The sequence below is a fragment of the Vipera ursinii genome (genome assembly GCF_947247035.1).
Source record: "Vipera ursinii genome assembly, chromosome: 1".
In the NCBI taxonomy this organism is placed as follows: Eukaryota; Metazoa; Chordata; class Lepidosauria; order Squamata; family Viperidae; genus Vipera; species Vipera ursinii.
Window position 1 is genome coordinate 261,294,808 of NC_139512.1, and position 22,634 is coordinate 261,317,441.

Sequence of the window (22,634 nt, forward strand, 5' to 3'; positions counted from 1 at the left end):
ATGATTCACACGCCGTTAGGTGCGCGGGCCGCTACTGTGCTCCTCCACCCACCTTCTCCTTAACTCACAGTATTGTAGCTTTTCCCAGGAGCCTCTAGCAGTTTAAAAGCAAAGAGGGTCCAATCAGCAAGGGCTTAGTTACTGTGCTCCTCCACCCACCTTCTCCTTAACTCACAGTATTGTAGCTTTTCCCAGCAGCCTCTGGCAGTTTAAAATCAAAGAGGGTCCAATCAGCAAGGGCTTAGCTACTGTGCTCCTCTACCCACCTTCTCCTTAACTCACTCTTGTAGTTGAAGTATAAATACCCATAATAGAATAAATGGAAGATCCTAAAATAAGGATTTTTACACTTGTGAGACCATCTCTCCTCAGTTGAATCAACTTGTTCTTTTAAATCCAGCAGGAAGGGCATTCTCCAGAAACCTTACCCCCACCCCAGGTGCTGTCATCTGCTGGGACTATCAGCCTTCCTAGGTAGACTGGACAGGAAACACAATAAGCTAATTCTATTTTATTTTAAGGCTACATTATAAGAATCTTCTAACTCTGAAAGTGCAAATCTTTTTACAAACTGATAAGATCCTTTCTGATATGTTTTTATTTTTATTTTTTGCCATTATGCAGCTAGGAGCTCCCTCCCTAGACACTCTCTTCGTCCCTACCACCCAAGGTCATTCCCACCTACCCTAAGACCTGTTTATGCTGTGATGCCTGAGATTTGGAACATTTTTCCCCCAGAGATTAGACTTGCCCTGGCCTTACTGATCTTTTTGTAAGATCTTGAAGAAAGGTTTTTGTCATCAAGCCTGAGGCCCTGGATGTATGGTTGAGCCTGTATCAAGATTGATGGTTGTGGTTTGTTGGCTTTTCTTGGCTGCTTTATATATGATTTTAGTTTTGTTATATTGTCTCACTGGATGTAGGTGTAGTAGATATATGTAGCTTTCACTGTTGCATAGTAGAGATTAATTTGCCTGATAATTCTTGAGAATTTTTTTTTAATTTTAATTTTAAATTTATTTTTTTTAAAAAAATTAAAATATGCAAACATGAGAGATTAAAAACATTTATTCTTCATTTTGAATTTGTTTTGGAGGCAGTTTTTTTTAAAAAAAATTCTATACAAACATGGTGGCAGGGGGTTGTCTTAGATGTTAAAGAATTAAGTCTCCTCACAATCTTTCAACATCGATTGTGTTGTTGCACTAAGCAACTTCTGGACTCTAGAAGACCATGGCTTCTAACTCCTATATTCCGTAAAGGTGTTAATAGATTCTGCTTTTTTCACCTTAATTTTGTAAATATGACTTGTATTTATTTACACACAATAAAACTAAGTCAAACCCACTGCCTTATACCAGGTATTCTTCCTGTAATGGCTATGGTTGGGACTGGCAACTCCCATCGTTAAGTGATGGGACCATTAAGCAAGACATCACACACACCCAAATTTCAATTTTTTTATAAGCTTCTCCATTGACTTTGCTTGTTGGAAAGTGGCTTTGGAGCACACAAATGGCGATCGTGTAATTGCAGGATGCTGTGAAGGTCATAAATCCCTGATGATTGTGAAGCACCCAAACCTCTTATCACATGATTGTGGAAATGCTGTGATGGTCCTAAGTGCGAGGGCTTGAGGGCGCCATCAGAACTTTGAACGGTGACTAAACAGGGCAGGTGTTAAGCGAGGACTAGCTATTCACTTAAAAGATGAATAGTTCTGTGAGGTTACTTTTGTGGCATAAAGATATTTAATAACACATTTTTCTGTTTATATGCAGGTACAGGTGGGCCAAGCAGATATCCCATGCCCGATTACAGAGTGCAGTGAACATCTGGATGAAACCACCATTCTCTTCAATTTGCCACATGATGACATCATCAAATATAAATACTTCCTGGAACTTGGCCGTATTGGCTCAAGCACCAAGCCATGCCCTCAATGCAAGCACTTTACAACCTTCAAGAAGAGAGGTCATATTCCGACCCCTACCAAAACGGAGAACAAGTACAAAGTGAGCATGCTCACACAAGTAATGGATTAAATGGCAGAGCTGTGAGCAGCAAAATTAGGCCAGGATATGGTGGGCATTTAAATGGGCTTTCTTCTCTTACTGGAATCTCATGTAAGCTGTGTTTTTAGACTACAAATATATAGCTTCATACCCTAGTATTGGTCAACCATTAATCTATCTGGACTAGCTAGTCAGATGCCGTGTTAATCCTTATGTTTGTTGTGTCTTTTTGTCTACATTTGGAAATGGCCCTGCAATATTTTATGAAGTTTGTCAGTTCTTACACTCTGAAGTATTTGGTGTTCTTTTGCAATATTTATTTTAAGTGTTGTACATATATGAGTACCCTAGCTGAATTTTACAAAGTTCCCAGCTGTACTTTTGTGAGTTGGTACTGCACTGAAATCGATCCATCTCAAAGTACATGGTGGGCTTTGCGTTTTACTCTTGGGATTATTCTGATTTCTTTGTGCCACTTTGGTCTGAAATTCAATTAGGTAGTTAATAGATATTACCTATGAGAATGCAGCTATTTAAGCTTAGTTCTATTAGGGGCGAGACCTGGCTCAAAAACAGGAACTATGAGAGAGACCTTGGAGTCCTACTGGACAATCACTTGACTATGAGCTAGCAGTGTGCAGCAGCAGCCAAAAAAGCTAATACAATCCTGGATTGTATAAACAGGCATAGAATCAAGATCATGTGAAGTATTAGTACTGCTTTATAAAACCCTAGTAAGACCACACCTGGAATACTGCAGCCAATTTTGGTCACCATATCACAAAAAAGATGTTGAGAGTTTGGAAAAAATTCAGAGGAGAGCAACCAAGATGATCAAAGACCTGGAGGCTAAAACATATGAAGAACAGCTGCAGGACTTGGGTTTGTCTAGTCTAAAGAAAAGAAGAAATAGGGAAGATAGGATAGCAGTATTCCAGTATTTGAGGGGCTACCACAAAGAAGAAGGGGTCACGTTATTCACCAAAGCACCAGAGGGGAGGACGAGAAACAATGGTTGGAAACTGATCAGAGAGAGAAGCAACTTGGAATTAAGGAGAAATTTCCTGACAGTGAGGACAATTAACCCGTGGAACAGTTTGCCTCCAGAAATCGTGGGCACTCCATCACTGATGATTTTTAAGAGGAGACTAGACAGTCACTTGTCTCAGATGGTATAGGTTCTCCTGCTTGAACGGGGCCGGACTAGAAGACCTCCAAGGTCCCTTCCAGCTCTACTCTAAATATATGTGTTGTTATATGTGCAGTATATTTTTTTAAAAAATGCACACTAAAATATGCATGATAAGATACTGCATGTGCAGAGTCCCAGATTAAAAATTGTATATATATAAAAAGAATCATCAGTAATATAGGCATAGAGTTTTGCTTTAGATTCTTATTTTTAATGCTTATGTCTGATGCTGGGGTAATTTAAAGACTATATAATATTAAAAACAAGATTTGGAAACAGTGGTTCAGTGAGCTACAGGATCAGGACTACAAATTAGGGATTGGTAGACAAATGTATAACACATTTTCTTGTAATATTTAATGTGGTTCTGATATATTATTAACTCATAGTCCAAACTCATGGGTATGCTCATTGATTTTAGAATTTGCAGCTAATTCATTGCCAGGAGGATGCAGTCAGCACTAACTGATATTTAAGGTGTTTTTTTTAATGCTCAGTATGGTATGTAGAACTGGGTGTTTTGCTTGTTTTTCAGCATAGACTTTTATAGAACAGTGGTTTAGAAAAGTCCCACCAAAAATTAAGAGATCAAGATTTCTTCTACACAACACAGTTATTTTGCTGGTTGACCAAAATTGAGGTTATCATGTCAATTTAAGTGGAGTTAAATATCCCCACGCTTCTCTCACTAACTGGTACCTGTAGGTACACAGTCTTAAACATGTGTACCTATTCTACATTTGTAGAATAATGTTCTACAAATCATATGTAAATAAGTCATTTATGTTCCAAAAAAGGTTTTTCAAATAACTTTTCAAATAGTGCAGGAGTTCAAAAGTAACCCTCTTTAAAGCAACTGAATCTATTTAAAGATAATATATAGCAGCTGTACAAGTCAGTCACATGATCCTTGGAAAAGATGCCTCTGCTTTAAAAAGTTTTAGACTATGTTCTCATATTCACTAAAGGGACTTTTTGGAACTGAACTGGAAACTCTGTACTGCCCTAATATTTAGATTTTAATGTAATATTTATTAGATGGGATTTTATAATCTAATATTTCATCATATTGAATTAATTAGATACAAAAGCATAGTGTTCTTTGAAAATATTGTTATAATACAGGACGCTTAATGAATATATCTTTTTTTGTATTCTTAATTTTTGTTTTAGGACTAATGTACTTTATATTCTACATTCTCTCTTGAATTGTGTTTTTCTTTAATCATGTTGAAAGTATTAGAAAGCAGATGAGTTAGAACTTTGGAATGTGTTACTGACTTGTATCCTTACTCATCCCTCACTTTCTTTATTTCTTAAAGTACTCTTCTCTATTGTGCTGTCTAGACAATATGGCCGGCACATTGAATAATGCTGCTTTAAAGGCTCCCCCCCTAACTTCCTAATAGTTGCTATGGCTTGCAAATATATAACTAGTTGCTGTGACCACCTTTGATTTAAGAAAATCTATAAAAATTCCTGTGAGCTTTGAACCATAATTTATTCAGCTCATGGTACCTGAACTGTTTTGTGGAATTATCCATTATACTTTAAGAAAATCAAAATTAAATTTGCATTTCAGTTGTTCATGAAAGACATGCAGTGAAAAAAAAAATCTGGCAGTATATATCCAGGGTGGATATATCTTGTTTTCCTAAAATAAAGCTTGAAATTTACAGAGAGTTAGGGTGTACACTTTAATGGCAACTTATGTATTTCTGTGCATTGTTTTTTTTCTGAAAAACATTTTTCTGCTTATTTTATTTATATTCTCCTCACATCAGCTTATATAGCATTCTCTCTCTTCCCCCCCCCCCATTTCTACACACATCAACCTGGTCAGACATACTAGGTCAGGGGTGTGGGCCTGATGCATCATGCCAAAACTGCTCCCACCCCATTGCCGGCAATGGGAAAAAAGTCACCAGACGTCGTGACACGTCATGTGATGTCGCGAGTTTGACACCCCGTGAACTACCGTAGGTTGAAAAGCAGTGTGAAACACAGTTGGAAAAGAAAGTCTTCACACACAAAACCTTGGGGATAGGCAATCTGGTGCCCTCTGGATGATGAATATTACAAGACTTATTAAACCCAAATCATCTGTAGGGAACCAGGCTAAATCCTAAATTTATTTATTTAGAATATGGGATGGAATATACGGGTAGCAGTAGTAAGGATGTATAGAAGGAACACATAATAATATGATACACACACGATGGAGATGTGTGGTCAATTTTGTAAAGCATAAGAATTTCAAGAAGTTATATTCTGGAGTTAGATTTTTGTATCTTATTAGACAAACTGTAAGGCTGCACAAAGCATTACATAGATACTTTTTAAAGTACTCCTCTTCAGATCATTAAGGTATTTGTAAGCCCTTTAAAGGATCAAGCGCTTGATTCAGTGGTTGTGTGTTTGTGCATGCTTAGGCAACTCTTCCATAGGATATGCTGGCAAAGTTGTTTGGAGTTCAGATACTTGCTGAAACAATTTGGAGTAGACCTTAAGACAGTTTTGTGGAGTCTCCCAGAAGATGTAGAGACAGTACTTGGCACTTTGAGTAGTGGTCTTTCATGTGCTAAGTACAGCATCTACACCTAACTTAATCCTTCAGTTGAAAGGTTTTGCAGTTTTAATAATCTATATTTTCTATAGATATATATGATGTGCAGGGGTCCTTGGTGCTCTCTGAGCTTGCTTGTTTTCTTGCAGACATTTCATTACCCTAACTAGGTAACATCATCAGTGCTTTTCTTCTGCAGACAGATTTTTAAGGATAGATTCAGTTTTGCTGACATCAAAAAGAAAAGCCATTTTCTATCTTTCTTTGAATGCTACTCTTTACCATTCTTTGCATATAGCTGAGATATCTTCAATGGCTGATCTTGCAAAAGCAGTAAATTATACCAGCTGTTTCCTACACACCCAAAAAGGAGAATACTTTGTAATATATGGTACATGTTAAGCTTACAGTATAAAATTGTTAGTATTTTCTCCTTTTACTTCAATGTTTATTGGTTCTAACCTTTGCACTTTTTCTGTGAAATGCAATTGCCAATTCATTAAAAATACTTAGCAATGTAATGATAAAAAGAATTATCAGGTTTAGCCCTATAAGCAGCTTATGTCTGGCTGTTTAATTTGATATTCAAATTTACCTCATATTGTTCAAGTGACCAAATATCTGTGTTGCAAAACTAGGTTTTAGTTGAACATTAAGAACACAACTTGCTCAACTAGGTCATATTTACATATGATTATTAATATTTCAAAGTTCAGCTGCTTTTTTTTTAAGTTACTGCCTGTCAAGCAGAGAGCACAGCTGAACAGCTCCCACCAAGGATAGAATATTGCAACTTGGAAAACTAGAAGACCAGGTTAGAAGGATAATTGCCCAGTGGGTTACCTAATTTCTAAGAAGAGGACTAATCAAAGCAGTGCTAAAAATGCCATGATTTGATTCAAACTATATTTCTGATTTTTAAAACTATAACTTATTCTGTTGAAAATATCATATAGGAATAGATAGTGTATTTGCCCAAATATATGTTGCCAGGAAGAACATTCATTCAATTTCTTGTGTCTTTTGTGTAGACATTCATGTCAACATAGAAAGCATTCCATATTTTTTTCCCCAAATATTGGGCTAAGAGATAGCAACTGGGCCAGTGAGCTTGGTGGCTGGGAGGGTCTTGCACATGGAAATCCCTAGTGCTGTTAAAACAATTTAAGTACACCATTTCACTGGGGCTTATTTATGGTAAGAGAAAATAGGGATTTATCTATGCCTCCGTGAACTCCTGAATGAAAGGCAAGAATAAAGTCAAAGTCAAACAAATATAGCTCGCAGTCCTGACATACTCTGTGGCTATGGGACGTACCTAGAACAAAGAACTGTAGTTATGAGGTTATTTTTCTGTGTGTGTTATACAGTTTTCCTATTATTTCAAGCAGAGGCAATAAAAACAACTATTTACAAAGCTAAAACAACCTAGCTTTCACTGGTCCACTGCCAGCGTCATCAGGGTAAATACTAGGGGGTGGGGAGTTTGTTTATAAGTCTTGTTGATATAAGCCTAAGTAACCGTAAATATCCTACCTGTCCTGCATCTCCTTGTGCGTGTCCAACTGCTTTCTTCCTGTTGTTCCTTTCTTTGCCCCTTTCACCTCTGTCAATCCTACCCTTCATTGTTGTCTCCTCTCCTGTCTTTTTGATCCTCTCAACCCGTCCTCCTTGCGTCCAGCCATGTGATGCTATTATTATTCCATCTTCCAAACGCCCCCCCCTTCCGCAATCATAGGCTGCATGTCCTGGGCTGGCGTTGTATACACCCCTCTATTACCATTCCCGCCCCTTCCTTCTCTAGTGCATCTGTCCATTGTTTATGCCCTCTGCCATTCAATCCTGCCAATCTCGTCCCCTCCGATCATTTGTCGCATGTGGGTATGTGCACACATTGTGATGCCCTTCCCCCCTGCCTCGTCAGCATGCAGTAGGTCAGAGTGGCTGCTGGATCATTCTCCATCTTGTTGTGCTGTCCGCTTTCAGCAGGTTGCTCCTTGCGCGTAGGCATGTGCGCGCGTTGCGGCATCCTCCCTGTCTCGTCTGTGTTCAGTCGATTGGAGTGTTTACAGGGTCATCCCTGATCTTGTTCCACCGTCTGCATTCAATCGGCTGTTGTTTATCTTGCTTCTCCTTTTCTGTGGGTTGCACCATCCTCCTCTATTCGTTGTTCTTCCTCCATGGGTCCCTGCATTGCTCCACCCTCATTGATCTGTCGAATCCCCTCCGGACTTTGGGTTGGGCATGCCCGTATACCTGCCTTGCCTCCGTTGTTCCTTTTTCTCCTCTCTTCGTCCGATTGATTCCGCTTTTCCCAGTCGATCTCCGTTCACACATAAATGCATTGGATGCAGTCCGCTCTTTCCCTACCACTTCTGCGTTTGGCTGTCAGGAGTTATTGCAGACTCACTCCTCACTTGTTCCCTTCCCCTGGTGTCGATGGGTTGTTGTGTGTCCGGCCTCCTTTCCCCCACATGGGTAGCATGGCTGCCTATCCTCCTTGGTCCCTCTCCTTCTGAGTGCAATCAGCGTTTTGGATTGTTCTTCATACGCTTTCAATGCTTGATAAGCTGGCGGTAGCTCTATGTGCCGGTTGATCGAATGTATGTCTGAGAACCAGGCTTCCTTAAGCAGCCGGCCTCCTTTGGAGGTGTCCTGGGCGATAGCTTCCGTCCCCATGAAGTCAAATGAGTGGCCATTGCTGGCCATGTGTGTCCATATTTGTGAGTATTGTTCCTACCTTTTGACGGTCAACCTATGCTCATGGATTCTGGTCTTTATCCATTTGGCCATCTCTCCGATGTAATTGCATTGGCAATCCTTACATTGTACGCTATAGATCACAGATGATTTTTCTTCCTCTAATAATGGCTCCTTGGGGCGCATCATCTTGGTGTCCCAACCAGACACTCCGGACCAAGATGATATTTACTGTTAGTTAGGACGGACGGCCCTATTACACGATCAGTGGGCAGGGCACTGAGTCAACAAGACTTATAAACAAACTCCTCACCCCTTAGCATTTACCCTGATGACACTGGCAGTGGACCAGCGAAAGCTAGGTTGTTTTAGGTTTGTAAATAGTTGTTTTTATTGTTTTTACTACTTTAACAATAAACAGCTGTTTTATATTCTTCCTGGAGTTTGAGAACTTCATATTGATATCTATCTATCTATCTATCTATCTATCTATCTATCTATCTATCTGTAGATTTATGTTTCAAAAATTAAAATAGATCTGTGCCTTGACCAGGAACACATAATATAATTGATCTCTGCTTAATTAATGTTCTGCTAACAGCTTTGCTGTGTGATATTTTTAGAGCCTTGAGAGCCGTATAAATTCTTATGTATACAAAACCTCATTCAAGAGAACTTGCCTTGGTCAAAGGTCATAATAGAATGCTTGCTGAAATCTTAGTGGAATCCATAATCCTTATCACATCCAGGTTGTTGCAGACAAATAGATATAGGGTTCTATCAGAATGCCTTACCAATATGAAGATAAATTGATTATCTTGGTATTAATTAAAGATTAACATATGACACCAGTTTTTTATTTGGCATGTTATAATAAATGTAACAGCTGATATTCTGGATTTTTATGAAAGTTAAAAGCTGTCTGAGAGTCATCACTGGACAAGATGGGCAGCACATTAATAAATGAAGGCATAAAACAGGTGAGAAATAGAGTAAAGACTTAATGTGTTTGCCTATTTTAGGAGTAGAACACCCAAAACATTCAGCAGATGATCTCCATTACTCATTTTATGACATTTGCTTTCCTTAGAGGAAAAGTAAACATAAGTATACAAAGATTATTATGTAATTGTACTTTGTCCATAGTACATATTGAAAACTTAGATTCCTGTATTCCTTAAAGATTACTACCAAAATATTGTAAGAATGATAGTACTTTAGTATACTACAAAACTTAAGCATGAACAATAAATTTCCATAATGAAAACAATATGTTTTGAGGAAAAATTAGTATGACGGAAAGCCTGAACAAATTTGCAGATGTCTATCAGCCAATGACCAAGAGCATTCTTCTTACTGTATAAGGCTCTACCTGAAGATTTGTTGCTGATCCCATTTATTGTAAGATTGAAGGCTTTGATGACCTATCTATCGGGGGCATGTAACTTTTTATAAACTGGAGATCACAGCCTTTGACTGGCAGGCTATGGGGCCAGGGAGTCCAAGATTACAAAAAGAAATTGGGCATTACTGCGACAAATGTAAATTAATTTAAACATTACAATTTAGCTTTTTAATTAACTTGCAAAAAAGCCTGTCCTCTATATCTACTAAAGATTGAATATTGATTAGTGTTTTCCATGTACCATTTTTCAACTGTTAAAAAGAATTTCCAACTTTTTCTAAATTTGTTCAATTTCCTAAGGAAAAGCTAGTCTATATTGGTTCTCAATGGAAAAATAATGAAAGGAATATGATTAGTTAGTAATAATAAATGGATATTTTACTTCTTAACTTTGGTTAAGCACTAATATCGGTGATAAGAATAGGTTTTGTACTGACAGTAGTTGAAGTGGAATTAGTATGGTAGGGAGATAAATTATAGAAATCAGTCTGCAGTGACCCCACTGTGATTTCAAGAGAATTTTATTGGTTTAAGCTGCCAACAAAGTTAATTCCCTATGAAATGTCTTTTTCTCTCATTGATAAGGCTTCTTAAGAGCTTCATCTTAATGTGTCAGTAAATGAGAAGTTGTAGACTTAGAAATAGTCCTTGACTTACAACAGTTCATTTAAAGTTACAATGGCAATGAAAAATGTGCCTTATGACTGTTTTTTGAGTTACGACCTTTGCAGCATCCCAATGATCACATGATCAAAATTCAGATGCTTTGTGCCTGGTTCACATTTATGACCATTGCTGTGTTCCCAAGATCATGCGATCATCTTTTGTGACCTTTTGACAAGCAGAGTCAATGGGGAAGCCAGATTCATTTAACAACCAGATGACTAAATTATCAACTTGCAGTGATTCACTTAACAACTGTGGCCAGAAAGGTCATAAAATGGGGCAAAACTCACTTAACAGCAGAAATTTTGGGCTCAATTGTGATAATAAGTCGAGGTCTACCTGTATTAGGTATTTTTTTTGATACATGCCTTCACCATCTACCCCCTTGTCATTTTCATGCAAGGAGGAGCTGAGTTATGCTTTCCCAGCCTCAATTAATGGCCATTTGTTTAGATGTTTATTGCTTTATGCTCTTATTTAAACAGATCCAGTGCCCAACCTGCCAATTTGTGTGGTGTTTTAAGTGCCATTCTCCATGGCACGAAGGTGTCAACTGCAAAGAGTTCAAAAAGGGAGACAAACTGCTACGTCACTGGGCCAGTGAAATCGAGCATGGGCAAAGAAATGCTCAAAAGTGTCCAAAGTGCAAGGTAAGAAGGCAGCGCATGCTCATTCAATACTCTTTGAAATGCTTGAGCAAAGTCAATTAGTAGAACTAACACCTACCAAGAAACAAGCTGAGAAAATAATCCCTATCATCTGTTGACATTACAGCTCTTATCACCCTCTTTGTGTTGAATTGATGACTTTTAGAACAGTGAACAATCTGCTCCTCAGGAAAAGAAAACAGTTAAATAACCTTTCCCTCCCTCATTTCCAACTTTTTTTTTAAAAAAAAAAAGCTAAGATGTATTTAAATAACAAGTTCTGAGAATGTCTGGGTAATGATATTTGATAATGTATTTCTCTGTTTCAAGACATGACTGATCGGAAATTGGAGAAAAAGAAATTTCAACTGAACTTTTTGGATGAAATCTACATTTGGCAATTTTGAAAAATACTGCAGTTTTAAAAAATATTAATGTTGGTTATTGATGAAAGGTGAATTGAATTGCCAAGATATGCCCCATGTGTCCTAAAGAAAGACCAGTGCAATGCAGTCTTATGTGAAAATGTTTTATTTTTAAAATTAAAACCATTTAACTATTTTGTTTTAAAAATTTTAAAAAAATTATGCCAATACTCGTTTATTTTTTTTAAAAAATGCTTTTAACAGGTGAATTATCATGTAGCTTAATTTCCCTATTGTACATGAAATGTCAATGATATTTTCAGGAATGAGCATCATCACATGAGTTTACAGATTGGCTGCTTTCTTCTGTTACTGAACATCTTGAAAAAAACAACCAAATCTTGCAAAATTTTAATGCCTAAAATTTTGAGGAGGTCACTGATTGATAGTTGCTTTCTTCCCCATAGGCAAGATTTCTCTGATCTGTGCTTTTAAACAAATAAGATGAATTGAAAAGTTGGAACATGCCAATTTATTTTGCAGAAGCTGTCCAAAAATTATTGAATCAGTGAGGCTTTTGCATTCATTTAAGTAAAATTAAGGCAAAATGTTTGCAAGAAATTGCATAAATAGCATTAAGGGAGTAAAGAGGAAAATAATGTCATTAAAGTAGTCTGAAAATAGAAGATGATTTTCCCTCATTCTGACAATGCAGCCTGTATGCTAAATAGCTATTGTTTGATGCATTTACGAATAAGGAACTCAAAATCTGTCTGTAGGAATGAAGGGTATTTCAAGTTTCTTCCTTTGACAACATTGAAAATTCCAGTGAGAATGACCTTTCTACACACAACAAGAATTTTTATTGAGCAAACTTGGGCTTTATGTTCTAAGGGTGATAATATGCTACATGTTTCCACCAACTGGTTCTGCTTGTTATTACAAACTGCATATTCATTATATAAAACCAAAGTGGAATACATTTTTGGAACACTTCGTCCTGATTTGAAAATGACATTTCAGATTTCAAGCATTGTTTTCATATACATTCTTAGTGTTATTATAAATTAATTAATCTATTTGGTTACTGCAGAACAGGCTGTAAACCAAATGACTACTTCCTTCAGTTAGTTAGCAATCTGTATCTAGTCTGCAATTCTTATTTTTAATGTCAAGGCAAGGTTACTGTTTTAAAATTGTAAGTTATGAAATTGAGTATTGTACAGAATTCAAGTAAAGGGTTATTCAAGACTCTTTGCTACCATTTCTCAAACTTTAAATATTGGTACATAAAAAGGAAGTACCTTAGCTTTCCAGTGATTTGCTATAGAAAATATGGTAGCTAACAAAAGATATTGAATTTATTTGTTATTTTTTGCATCATATTGTACTCTGGAAGGGGAAATTCACACTAAAGTGGCACTAGAACACCACATGCTATTTATCAAATTTCTTCAAAAGCTTTTGATCAAAATGAATAAACAGTTTACTAGCAAACATAATTTGTATCGATTTGATTATAACTTTCAAGTGCAATTAAAATACTTTGAATATACTACAATTTTAAGGAGATGGATTTTAACAGTTGAATTATTTAGTTAAGTTATACAGCTGAAAATAATACATTTCAACAGATTAAACTTTAAATACATTGTGCAAAAATACTGCTTTACTAACTTACAGCATATTCTATTTTTTATTTTTTATTTTGCTGTAATAGGGGATATTTTTCACAAATAAAATACCTAGAATCTTGATTTGCTTCTAAAAAGTAGAAATAACATTGGCACTTCTCAGGATTCCTTATGACTTTTTGTATAAACTCTATTGTGGTTATGCTTTGTTGATTTAAAACCATTAAGATAATCATGACTTTATATTTCTTAGTTTTTGGAATTTAATTAGCCCATTTTTTGTATGTTTTATTATTGTGAGCCACTCAGATTTTGCAACCACAGACACATAACATTAAATAGATAAACAACTGAATGGATTCGCTTAATAACCAAACATTAATAAACTAGAAATACAATCAATTAATAAGAAAAAATCAAAAGAACCAAGTTTTCTTTGAATTTTGGGGGGACATAATATATGTATTAAATGTATTTAATTATTTTAATATTCAAAATTCCAACCTTTCTAGTATCAGTCCCTATGTGTATCATGGAGTCTTTGTTGATGTCTGTGTACTGTGTATCTGGCCATAGACTCATACTGTTGATTACCTTCCAAAACATACCAATGGCACTATATAAATATAAACCTATGTCCAAAGACTTAAGCAGAGAGTTTCTCTAGCAACTGCTTGGTTGTTGGTCTATGGGATAATAACTTTTCTCCTTAGCTGGGAATGACAGGCTTGGAATGTTTGTTTGTGAAGTCTCTGAATTGCTGAAAAATCTTGTCAATTTTCTTGAATAACTTTGCAGCATTTTAATTGTTTTTCATAGATATAAGTTACATTTGTATCATTATTATAGAGCAAATAATTAGTCTCTTAATTTTATGAATTTTTGTGGCTTTAAAGAGTATTTTAAAAACCTTTATTACAGCAGCCTTTTAGCTTCTCCTATAAGTCTCTCTATCAATAGATTAGTAGCTTTCTTCAGAATTTGTTGGATGATTTGTCAAAAAACAATTGAGGTAATTAATGTTGTGTGGAATCTTTCTTTTTTAAAGCAATTATTTTTATCCTCCCTCCCACCTGTTTTACTTTTAAAGATTCATATTCAGAGAACAGAAGGCTGTGACCATATGACATGCTCACAATGCAACACTAACTTCTGTTACCGCTGTGGGGAGAGATATCGCCAGCTTCGTTTCTTTGGAGATCATACATCAAACCTCAGTATATTTGGATGCAAATACCGCTACCTCCCTGAAAATCCACATTTAAGGAGATTAGTGAGAGGCTCTGTCTGTGGTAAGTGGGGTAATAAGATCTTTGGGAGAATTGTATCATCTATGAATTAATTGCCATTTATAGGAACCCCAATGCTTATTCTTCATTAACATGTAGAATAATAAGCAATTCCTCTTCCAACTATAAATTTTTGTTCTGAACATGAGATTCATTACCATGGGAATTTCTTCCTAAAGTGTGTTTGTCAGGTTTTTTTAATTCTGTACATCCTGAGGTTACATAAAGAATTGTACAAACATGATTTGAAGTCCTTAACAGATACGCAATTAGATGCCGGTTATATATTTTGAGAATGTGACAATCTAGAGCAGGGGTGTCCAACCTTAGCAACTTTAAAACTTGTGGATTTCAACTCCCAGAATTCCCCAGCCTCCACAATAGAATGGAGAAATTAGAACTTTTCACAATCAGATCTGCTAACATAATGATGGATTTATCCTAATACTTTCTACCCATTTCAGACTTAATCTGTTTTTTAAAACAGATCTATAGAAAATAATAAACAACTAGGCTTACACATTTTCCATTTTTATGAACCCATTGTTTCTTTTGTCCTTCCCATCTCCTTGTCTCTGTATGAGAGGTGCTCCCATACAGCCAACTTTACTTCCAGAAGAAGTGATAACAAAGTGAATAATTAAATAGTTTTGAAAGGTGTCATAGTTGCCAAAAGTTTTGTTGCTATTACAAAGAATGAGTTTCAAAGTACAGAGGTTTTGTTCAGATCATGATATCATTCTGTTAAAAAAATTGAGAGGATACACACACACACACACACACACACACACACACACACACACATAATACACATACATACATACATACATATATGTGTGGTGGGGGAGGGGAAATTCTCCTAAGAGCTTGATATGCAGGGAGTTGGGAAGAAGAACAATGCAGATAACGCAAACACTTGCGGAGCGTATCCTTGAGCCAGGACTCGAACCGCATGACCACACAGCAGCATTGCATGGCAACAGGCAAAAAGGGAGGGGAAGAATCCCCAAAGACATTTGATGTGGGTGGACGTGCAACGACGAGCGCACCAATCGCAACCAGAAGAACGGTCTGCGATTCCCCCTTGACAGCTGGCACCCAGACACAACCGCACTCCATGAGAACGAGTGCGAGGCAGCTCGAGATAATACGGCTGATTGAGGCAAATAGGCCAGTGGTGCGTTCTATGAGTAGAGCACAAAAGCACCAGTAATATAAATGTGGTTTCACCTCTCCAGCAATCCTACCCTGAGAAGATTGGCCAACGAACTTTTGCTTGGATACTAATGTGCCCGGGATTCGTATTTTTAATTTAATCAAAGTGTGTGTGTGTGTGTGTGTGTGTGTGTGTGTGTGTGTGTTTTAATGGAACTCTCATAATGTGTATCAGAATCAGGGTGCAGAATAGCTTTGTAGAACTTTTTATTTCTTTTACCCTTTTACTAGATCATGATGTCCATGATAAAATAATGTCCAATGTGAGCAGCAGAGTTTAAAATAAATAAAGTACACTGGGTGTTTTTAAAATATATATTAAAAAAAACTTTTAAGGGGGAATTTCTTGACAATTTTACTGCATTGTTGGAAGGATCTTCATTCTAGTGCTTTGATTTTATAGAGCTGCTAATAAATACTGAACATTGAGAAATGGGTAGAAAAGAAAATATGTTAAGGAGACATATTAATAATACTAGTAGCTGGAACAGTAGTACATTTGGTCTGCCAATGAAACTCAATAAAATATGAAATAAATGTGCTGACCATTCCATTAAGCAATTACTGCAATGTTAACTGAATTATCAGTGGAAGCTATCATTCTTAGGTATGAGGTAGCTTGCCTTATAAATTGTAGGTGGATGAGGGTGTTTATTGAAGTTACCAAAAGGAGTTTATTGACAAATTACCAAAAGAATAAATTTCTACTATGTATTCCCTTTTCTGTATCTTCATCTGCTAAACTATAGGGTGGGGAACATAAAGAAGAAACATGCTTTTTAAAACTATTTGGCAAAGAACAAGGCAAAATGTTAACTAATTTCTTTTTGCCCAGCTGCTTTGAAACGCAAGATGCTCTTCCAAAGTTGCTGATGTTTTGACCAAGATTGCATATCCCAGTGATAGTTTTGGGAATTAGTAAAATGCAGTGCTTTTAAATGTATTAAGATATTAAAGCACTGCATAATCTGATGGTGCATTACTGCTTATGTATTGTATTCAGAGGTAAAACAAACCACGGAATTCATTTCTTTATGGGGGAGAGGGAGGGAGCTACTTGGCATTCAACAGATTTTAATTGATTTAAATTCAGAAGAGATATACAGATGGACAGATTACTGGATGATCATGATTCCCTGTCCATACAGAAGCCTCTCTAATCAGTAGAAAATATATTTTTAAAATGTCCAGGACTAAAGTTAATTTCTCTAAGATATGCATAGATATGTCTAGACAGAACTAGGACAACTAACAAATTAAGCATTCTGAGAGCAACATTTCCAATGCTTATTGAAGTATTGTGTATATGTGTGTGTGTATATATATGATATGTTGTTTGGAATTTTGATCTGGAATTACATTTGTTGTACTATATTTGGATAAAGATTGCATTAAAAACCTACTACACTCGCACTGAAGCACTTCCAGGTTGAAAGGATTAGCTGGTGACCTCACCGTTGCCTGGGAGATGCCCAGTTGGGTGCTCCTTTCATGTCCCTGTTAATATGCCCACCAAAGTGGTATCTGTTTATCTACTTGCATTTGCATGTTTTGAACTGCAGGTGGACATACCACACTTTGACACACAGTATGTATGCAAGATTTTTAGATCTTTTTTTCCTCAAATTCTCCCTTGTTATTTCACCACTGTGTGCATTTCATGCTTGTGAGCTGCTTCATAGTGAGTTTCTACACTGCACAACAGTCTGTTTCTGACACAAAAAAGAATTAGAGACATTGCATAATTTGCCTATTACTGCTATTGTAAATTTCTGGTCCAGTGAAGAATCCGCATTTGACCATGTTGATTCTTGGCCAAATTCCCTTGTTCATTAAACATTATTTCTAAACCAGTTAAGCAATTGTCTCTTAAATTACACAAAACTCAGTTTAAAGCTGACAATAGATGAATCATTTGCAAACTGAAAATAGACTTGCTGCTGCAGTTGTATTGTTTGGGGCTGATTTTGTCATTGCACAAAATAAAGATAGTCTTAAGCCTAGGAATACCATTTAATGACCAAAGTTACTGATGCCCATAAAGCACATCCATTGCAAAACATCTCACTGCACCCTCCCTCCACAGTCAGATGACCATATTTTGGGAACTTGACAACTGGCTTGTATTTATGACTAGTTGCCAAGCACTGTACAATCATGTAATTGCCATTTGCAGTCTTCTCTGCCAGCTTCTGCAAAAAGCCAGTTGGGAAGCTCATGAGGACCCAGATTGTTGGGGGCAATTTTGAACCTGTCTCCTGTTTTCTCTTAACCTTTTTTCCCCTTGCTGCTTCTAAGTCTTCATCATACTTCTACCTAACTTTATATCTATTCTTGGCCTTTTAAAATAGAAAAATATTTATCTGACTCACAGATATTTTTATAACCAATAATTAGGTGTCCATCCATTCCATCAGTGTTCATAGTTTACCCTCTCACTTCCATAATTATTTTTGCATTAGCTGGATCAGCGATTCAGGCGTTTCAGTCTTTTTGATCCCACATTCAGGAATGGAATTTAAAATATTTAAGCATTTAAGATCTAAAGACCAATCACTGAGCTCGTGTCACAGGAGTCACCCAGGATGTTGGGTCTTTTTCTTTTTGCCAGCATACCCGTATATTATCTTTACCATTTGCAGAGGGGAACTGAGAAGAATGAGGGCAAGGATGAAATCATTTGTGAGCATAAGTATTTGTTCACCATTCAAATCTTCCAATTCTACTTGAGGCATCAAGTTATTCTGGAAAATTTATTCCTTTACCAAAACGCTATAAAGAAAAAGGATTGTATTGCATCTTCTTTAACAACAACCAATGCATCTGTCCCACAGAATCAGATGACAATAACTCAGAGAACGGAGACTTTTATTAACTGTTTACATATTTACAATACAAGCTGACTTGCACTACTTACCAATTGGATAATATGTTATAAAACCTGGGCATTTATGTTACAATAGATGGAATGCAGGCTCTGATAAAAGCCACTGAGGGAAGTTTATTTTATCTCTTAACAGCTTTGTTCTTTGTTGCCTACTCTACTCTACTGTACTGTAGTCTATACTCTGTGCTGTCTGCTAGCTTGTTTGCTTAAGAGTGGTGCTGTCTGCTTTTTCTACAACACAATGTCTGCCCCACAGGATCCCAGGAAAGAAAAGATAATAACTTTTTACATAAAACAATTGGAATGGAATGGAATGCAGTCAATTATGGGAGGGCATGTAGCAGAACATCAGTGACCAATGAGCATTTAAGACAGATATCATGAAAAATATCAGCATGCTAAATAACAACAAACTTTTTGCAATGTAAACTTAACCTTAATTTTTCTAAAAAAAATTATGAAGCCGTGATCACCAATAGGAATGGAGTAAAACACTTATCCAAAATTAAGTATTACAAAAAAGCATAGAGGTGTTATTTTCCTTCCACACCTCATATGGAAGTATTTTTTAAGTCCTGTTACAATGTATATAAAAGGGGAAAGAAAAAGATAACAGAAAGAATTAGTTTACATTTTACCAGCTTTGATTGTTTCCTCTTTCAAAATAACTCACTGTGGCTGTGAGTTATGTACCATGTTCCTCTTTAATATGGCTCACTTATATTTTGTGTCTCATCAGTAAATTTAAACAATAAACTTGTAAGTGAACATGCTTTCAAACAAAACTCAGTTTTTATTTTCTAAGTATATTTCTGGGGTCTATGCAGAGCCCAGTAGCCTGTATTTCTGCCTGAAGCTGATACTTTTGTAATAACATGCCAACGTTCCACTAATTATTATTTTTAAATGGATGTAAAATAAATTGGTAAAGAGAGAGAGAGAGAGAGAGAGAGAGAGAGAGAGAGAGGGAGAGAGAGAGAGAGAGAGAGAGGTAGACATATGTGGAATCCACTGTTGTAATATTGTTGTTGTTAGCTGCGAAGTCGTGTCCGACCCATCGCGACCCTATGGACAACGTTCCTCCAGGCCTTCCTGTCCTCTACCATCTTCTGGAGTCCATTTAAGCTCACGCCTACTGCTTCAGTGACTCCATCCAGCCACCTCATTCTCTGTCGTCCCATTCTTCTATTGCCGTCAATCTTTCCCAGCATTAGGCTCTTCTCCAGTGAGTCCTTCCTTCTCATTAGGTGGCCAAAGTATTTGAGTTTTAGCTTCAGGATCTGGCCTTCTAAAGAGCAGTCAGGGTTGATCTCCTCTAGGACTGACCGGTCTGATCGTCTTGCAGTCCAAGGGACTCGCAGGAGTCTTCTCCAGCACCATAGTTCAAAGGCCTCAATTCTTTGGTGCTCAGCCTTTTTTATGGTCCAGCTTTCACTGCCATACATTGCAACTGGGAAGACCATAGCCTTGACTATACGCACTTTTGTTGACAGGGTGATGTCTCTGCTTTTTAGTGTGCTGTCTAGATTTGCCATGGCTTTCCTCCCGAGGAGCAAGCGTCTTTTAATTTTTTGGCTACAGTCCCCATCTGCGGTGATCTTGGAGCCCAGGAAAATAAAATCTGTCATATTGTAATATTACAATAAATGAATAAACAGTAGATTCTGATTGTGCACTTTTACCGTCTATTAGTTTCTTTTCTTCAGAGAGAAAAGAAACCCCAAAATGGAAGATCCCATTATTTCAAAAGACAATTACTTTTGGGTTTTATAATGTGTTTTGTAAAGAGATAATTACATATTGAATTAATAGTGTGATTTTTGGTCTTATGAGTCATTTTGAAATTTAATCCTAGGATAGTTTCTATTGAGAAGATAAGGAAAGTTCAGTTTTATTCCCATAACCTAGTTCTGATGAAGATGCACTTCCTTGTGTGCAACTGCAGTTAGCTCCCCAGTCTATGGAGTTGGATTGCCCATAATTTGCATAAATTAATGATTTTTTTTTCATTAAGTGGTATAATTACTTTCACAAAAGGGAAAATATTTCAGAATTTTCTCATATAAGTTAACGGTATGCATAGTCCTTAAATTTTTAATGTTTGTTTGTTTATTTTTATTAGTTTGTTCCCAGCAGAAATTAAAATAGCATGGGTTGAAGTATCTCACAATCTGTAAAAAAAAATTCTATTTTTCAGGTGGGAAGTTACTTATTGCACCAGTAATATTGGTTTTGGGACTGGTAGTAGGAGCTGTAGTTGTTCTAATAGGTAAGAGAAAAAGGTATGTTTTGAATTACATAATTTTCAAACTCTGGAACATATTGAATTCAAGAAAATTATAAATGGGGAAAGAAAAATGGTTTCAGAGATATCTGATATTGAGATCTTGGAAATTCATTTAAAGGCACAATTAACTTACTTATTCTCTCTCTTTCTAATTCCTGAAATTCAACTTCCATTTATTTATAAATAACACCCTACAATTCAGTAACTGCACATTGGGAAGACAGATATTGATTATATTTAATATTTGCAAGTAACAGTTCACATAATTCATTTTAACACTGATTGTATTAGTTTGGATTACATTAGGTTTTCATGAATTGAAGGGATTCTGATCCACTGCAACGTCTCAGTGGTATAGGTAGATAATAATTTTTTTTCTGATTCTTCTTCCTCTTGCAACATACCTTTACTTTGTTTCCCAATAGATTTAGTTGTAACTGCTACCTTCTTCCTATCATTATATGAAGGTTAATTTTTTAAAAAAGTTACAAGAGTTAGGACAGGTAAATTCAGCGTGAACCATTGACAACACTAATGAACAGCACATTTTAAAATTCTCTTTCGAATATCAGAAACTTAAAAGTCACACTGAGTAGGTATGTTTAGAATTATGAGAACCTGTTACACATGTTGTATGTCACTCAGAGTTGGGCAGCCTTATAAATCTGGAAATGAAATGATAGCTTTGTCCACCCACAATGGTTACCATGCTATAACCGTATTTCAGAATCTACCTATAATTCCAATAAAGCCTATTGCTCTGATTTGTATTCATTTTCTGAGTAGATGGGCATACTTCCAGACAAATACTTTCTGGAGTACTTTCCCTAACCATTTAGAAAATACTTGCAAAGTAATTTCCCTAATCATTTTTACTTTCTTGGAAATAAAGATGATGCTAGAGGCTGGCACTTTGCTTTGCAGCATGACAAGTTTTGCTTTCTCTCTAGATTGTTTTTATTTTAAGATAAAATAAAAGTGGTGGATGCTAATAATGGTCTGTGGATAAATTCCACCTCCAGATGCCATGTCAGAGATCCCAGCTAAAGTAAAACCTGATTGTTACCCTGTTTAAAAAAAAACCCTTGCACTTCATGTATTTAAAAAGGATATTGCTAGATCTTCAAAGACAAAACTTAAAAAAAATATCTTCAGTCATGAGGGGAAGTTGAGCAATTTTTTTGTACATTCTGTAAATTCTCCTTGCTTATTAACTGAAATGTTTACAGATTGTTTTCAAATGCCCAATATTATTTATTCCTAAGATTTTTTGTCAATGAATACTGTCCTTAAGACAGATTAAAGTTATTGGTGGTCCTATAACATACTGCAAAATTCCAGGAACTTCATTTTACTTTTTGAGCTCTTTAAATTTTAATATGCTGTAACTAAAGAAGACGTTCTAGTTTTGAACTGGGTCTGTGGCAAAGAGTTTTTATTTTTATAATGTTATATTTTACAGTGTAATTACTTTTAGTATAGCATTTTCAGTTTTATTCCTGAATCATTATTTTTATTCATGCTTTCATGAATCCATGTTCCTCTCAGCCATGTATATACTCACTGGATGATTTTATGCTGGCTCCAGTTTAAGTCACAGGTAGTTATGAGCAGACTTTTTAGGAAAATGTGCTATATATGACCCTGAGCTCTTGAAAGAAAAGTGATACAAATCTGAATAAAACAGTATTCTAAAATTCAGTATTCTGAAGGAAGCATTTTCTTATTATGTGGCAACAAGTTGTTTTCAACTCCTAGCCAACCAC

General features: G+C 36.3%; 1 protein-coding gene across 2 annotated transcripts in view; it reads left to right on the forward strand.

Annotated features, from left to right (window-relative positions):
* Positions 1-22,634, forward strand: part of RNF217 (ring finger protein 217) — a 56,888-nt gene that overhangs the window by 28,465 nt on the left and 5,789 nt on the right. Inside the window, exons 2-5 of one of the 2 annotated variants that reach the window (XM_083352925.1) lie at positions 1,782-2,015; positions 11,030-11,194; positions 14,281-14,482; positions 20,779-20,863. In XM_083352925.1, the coding sequence (XP_083209051.1) occupies positions 1,782-2,015; positions 11,030-11,194; positions 14,281-14,482; positions 20,779-20,863 (686 nt within the window). The remainder of the gene's footprint in view (positions 1-1,781; positions 2,016-11,029; positions 11,195-14,280; positions 14,483-20,778; positions 20,864-22,634) is intronic. The other variant, XM_083352924.1, reaches the window with a different exon arrangement.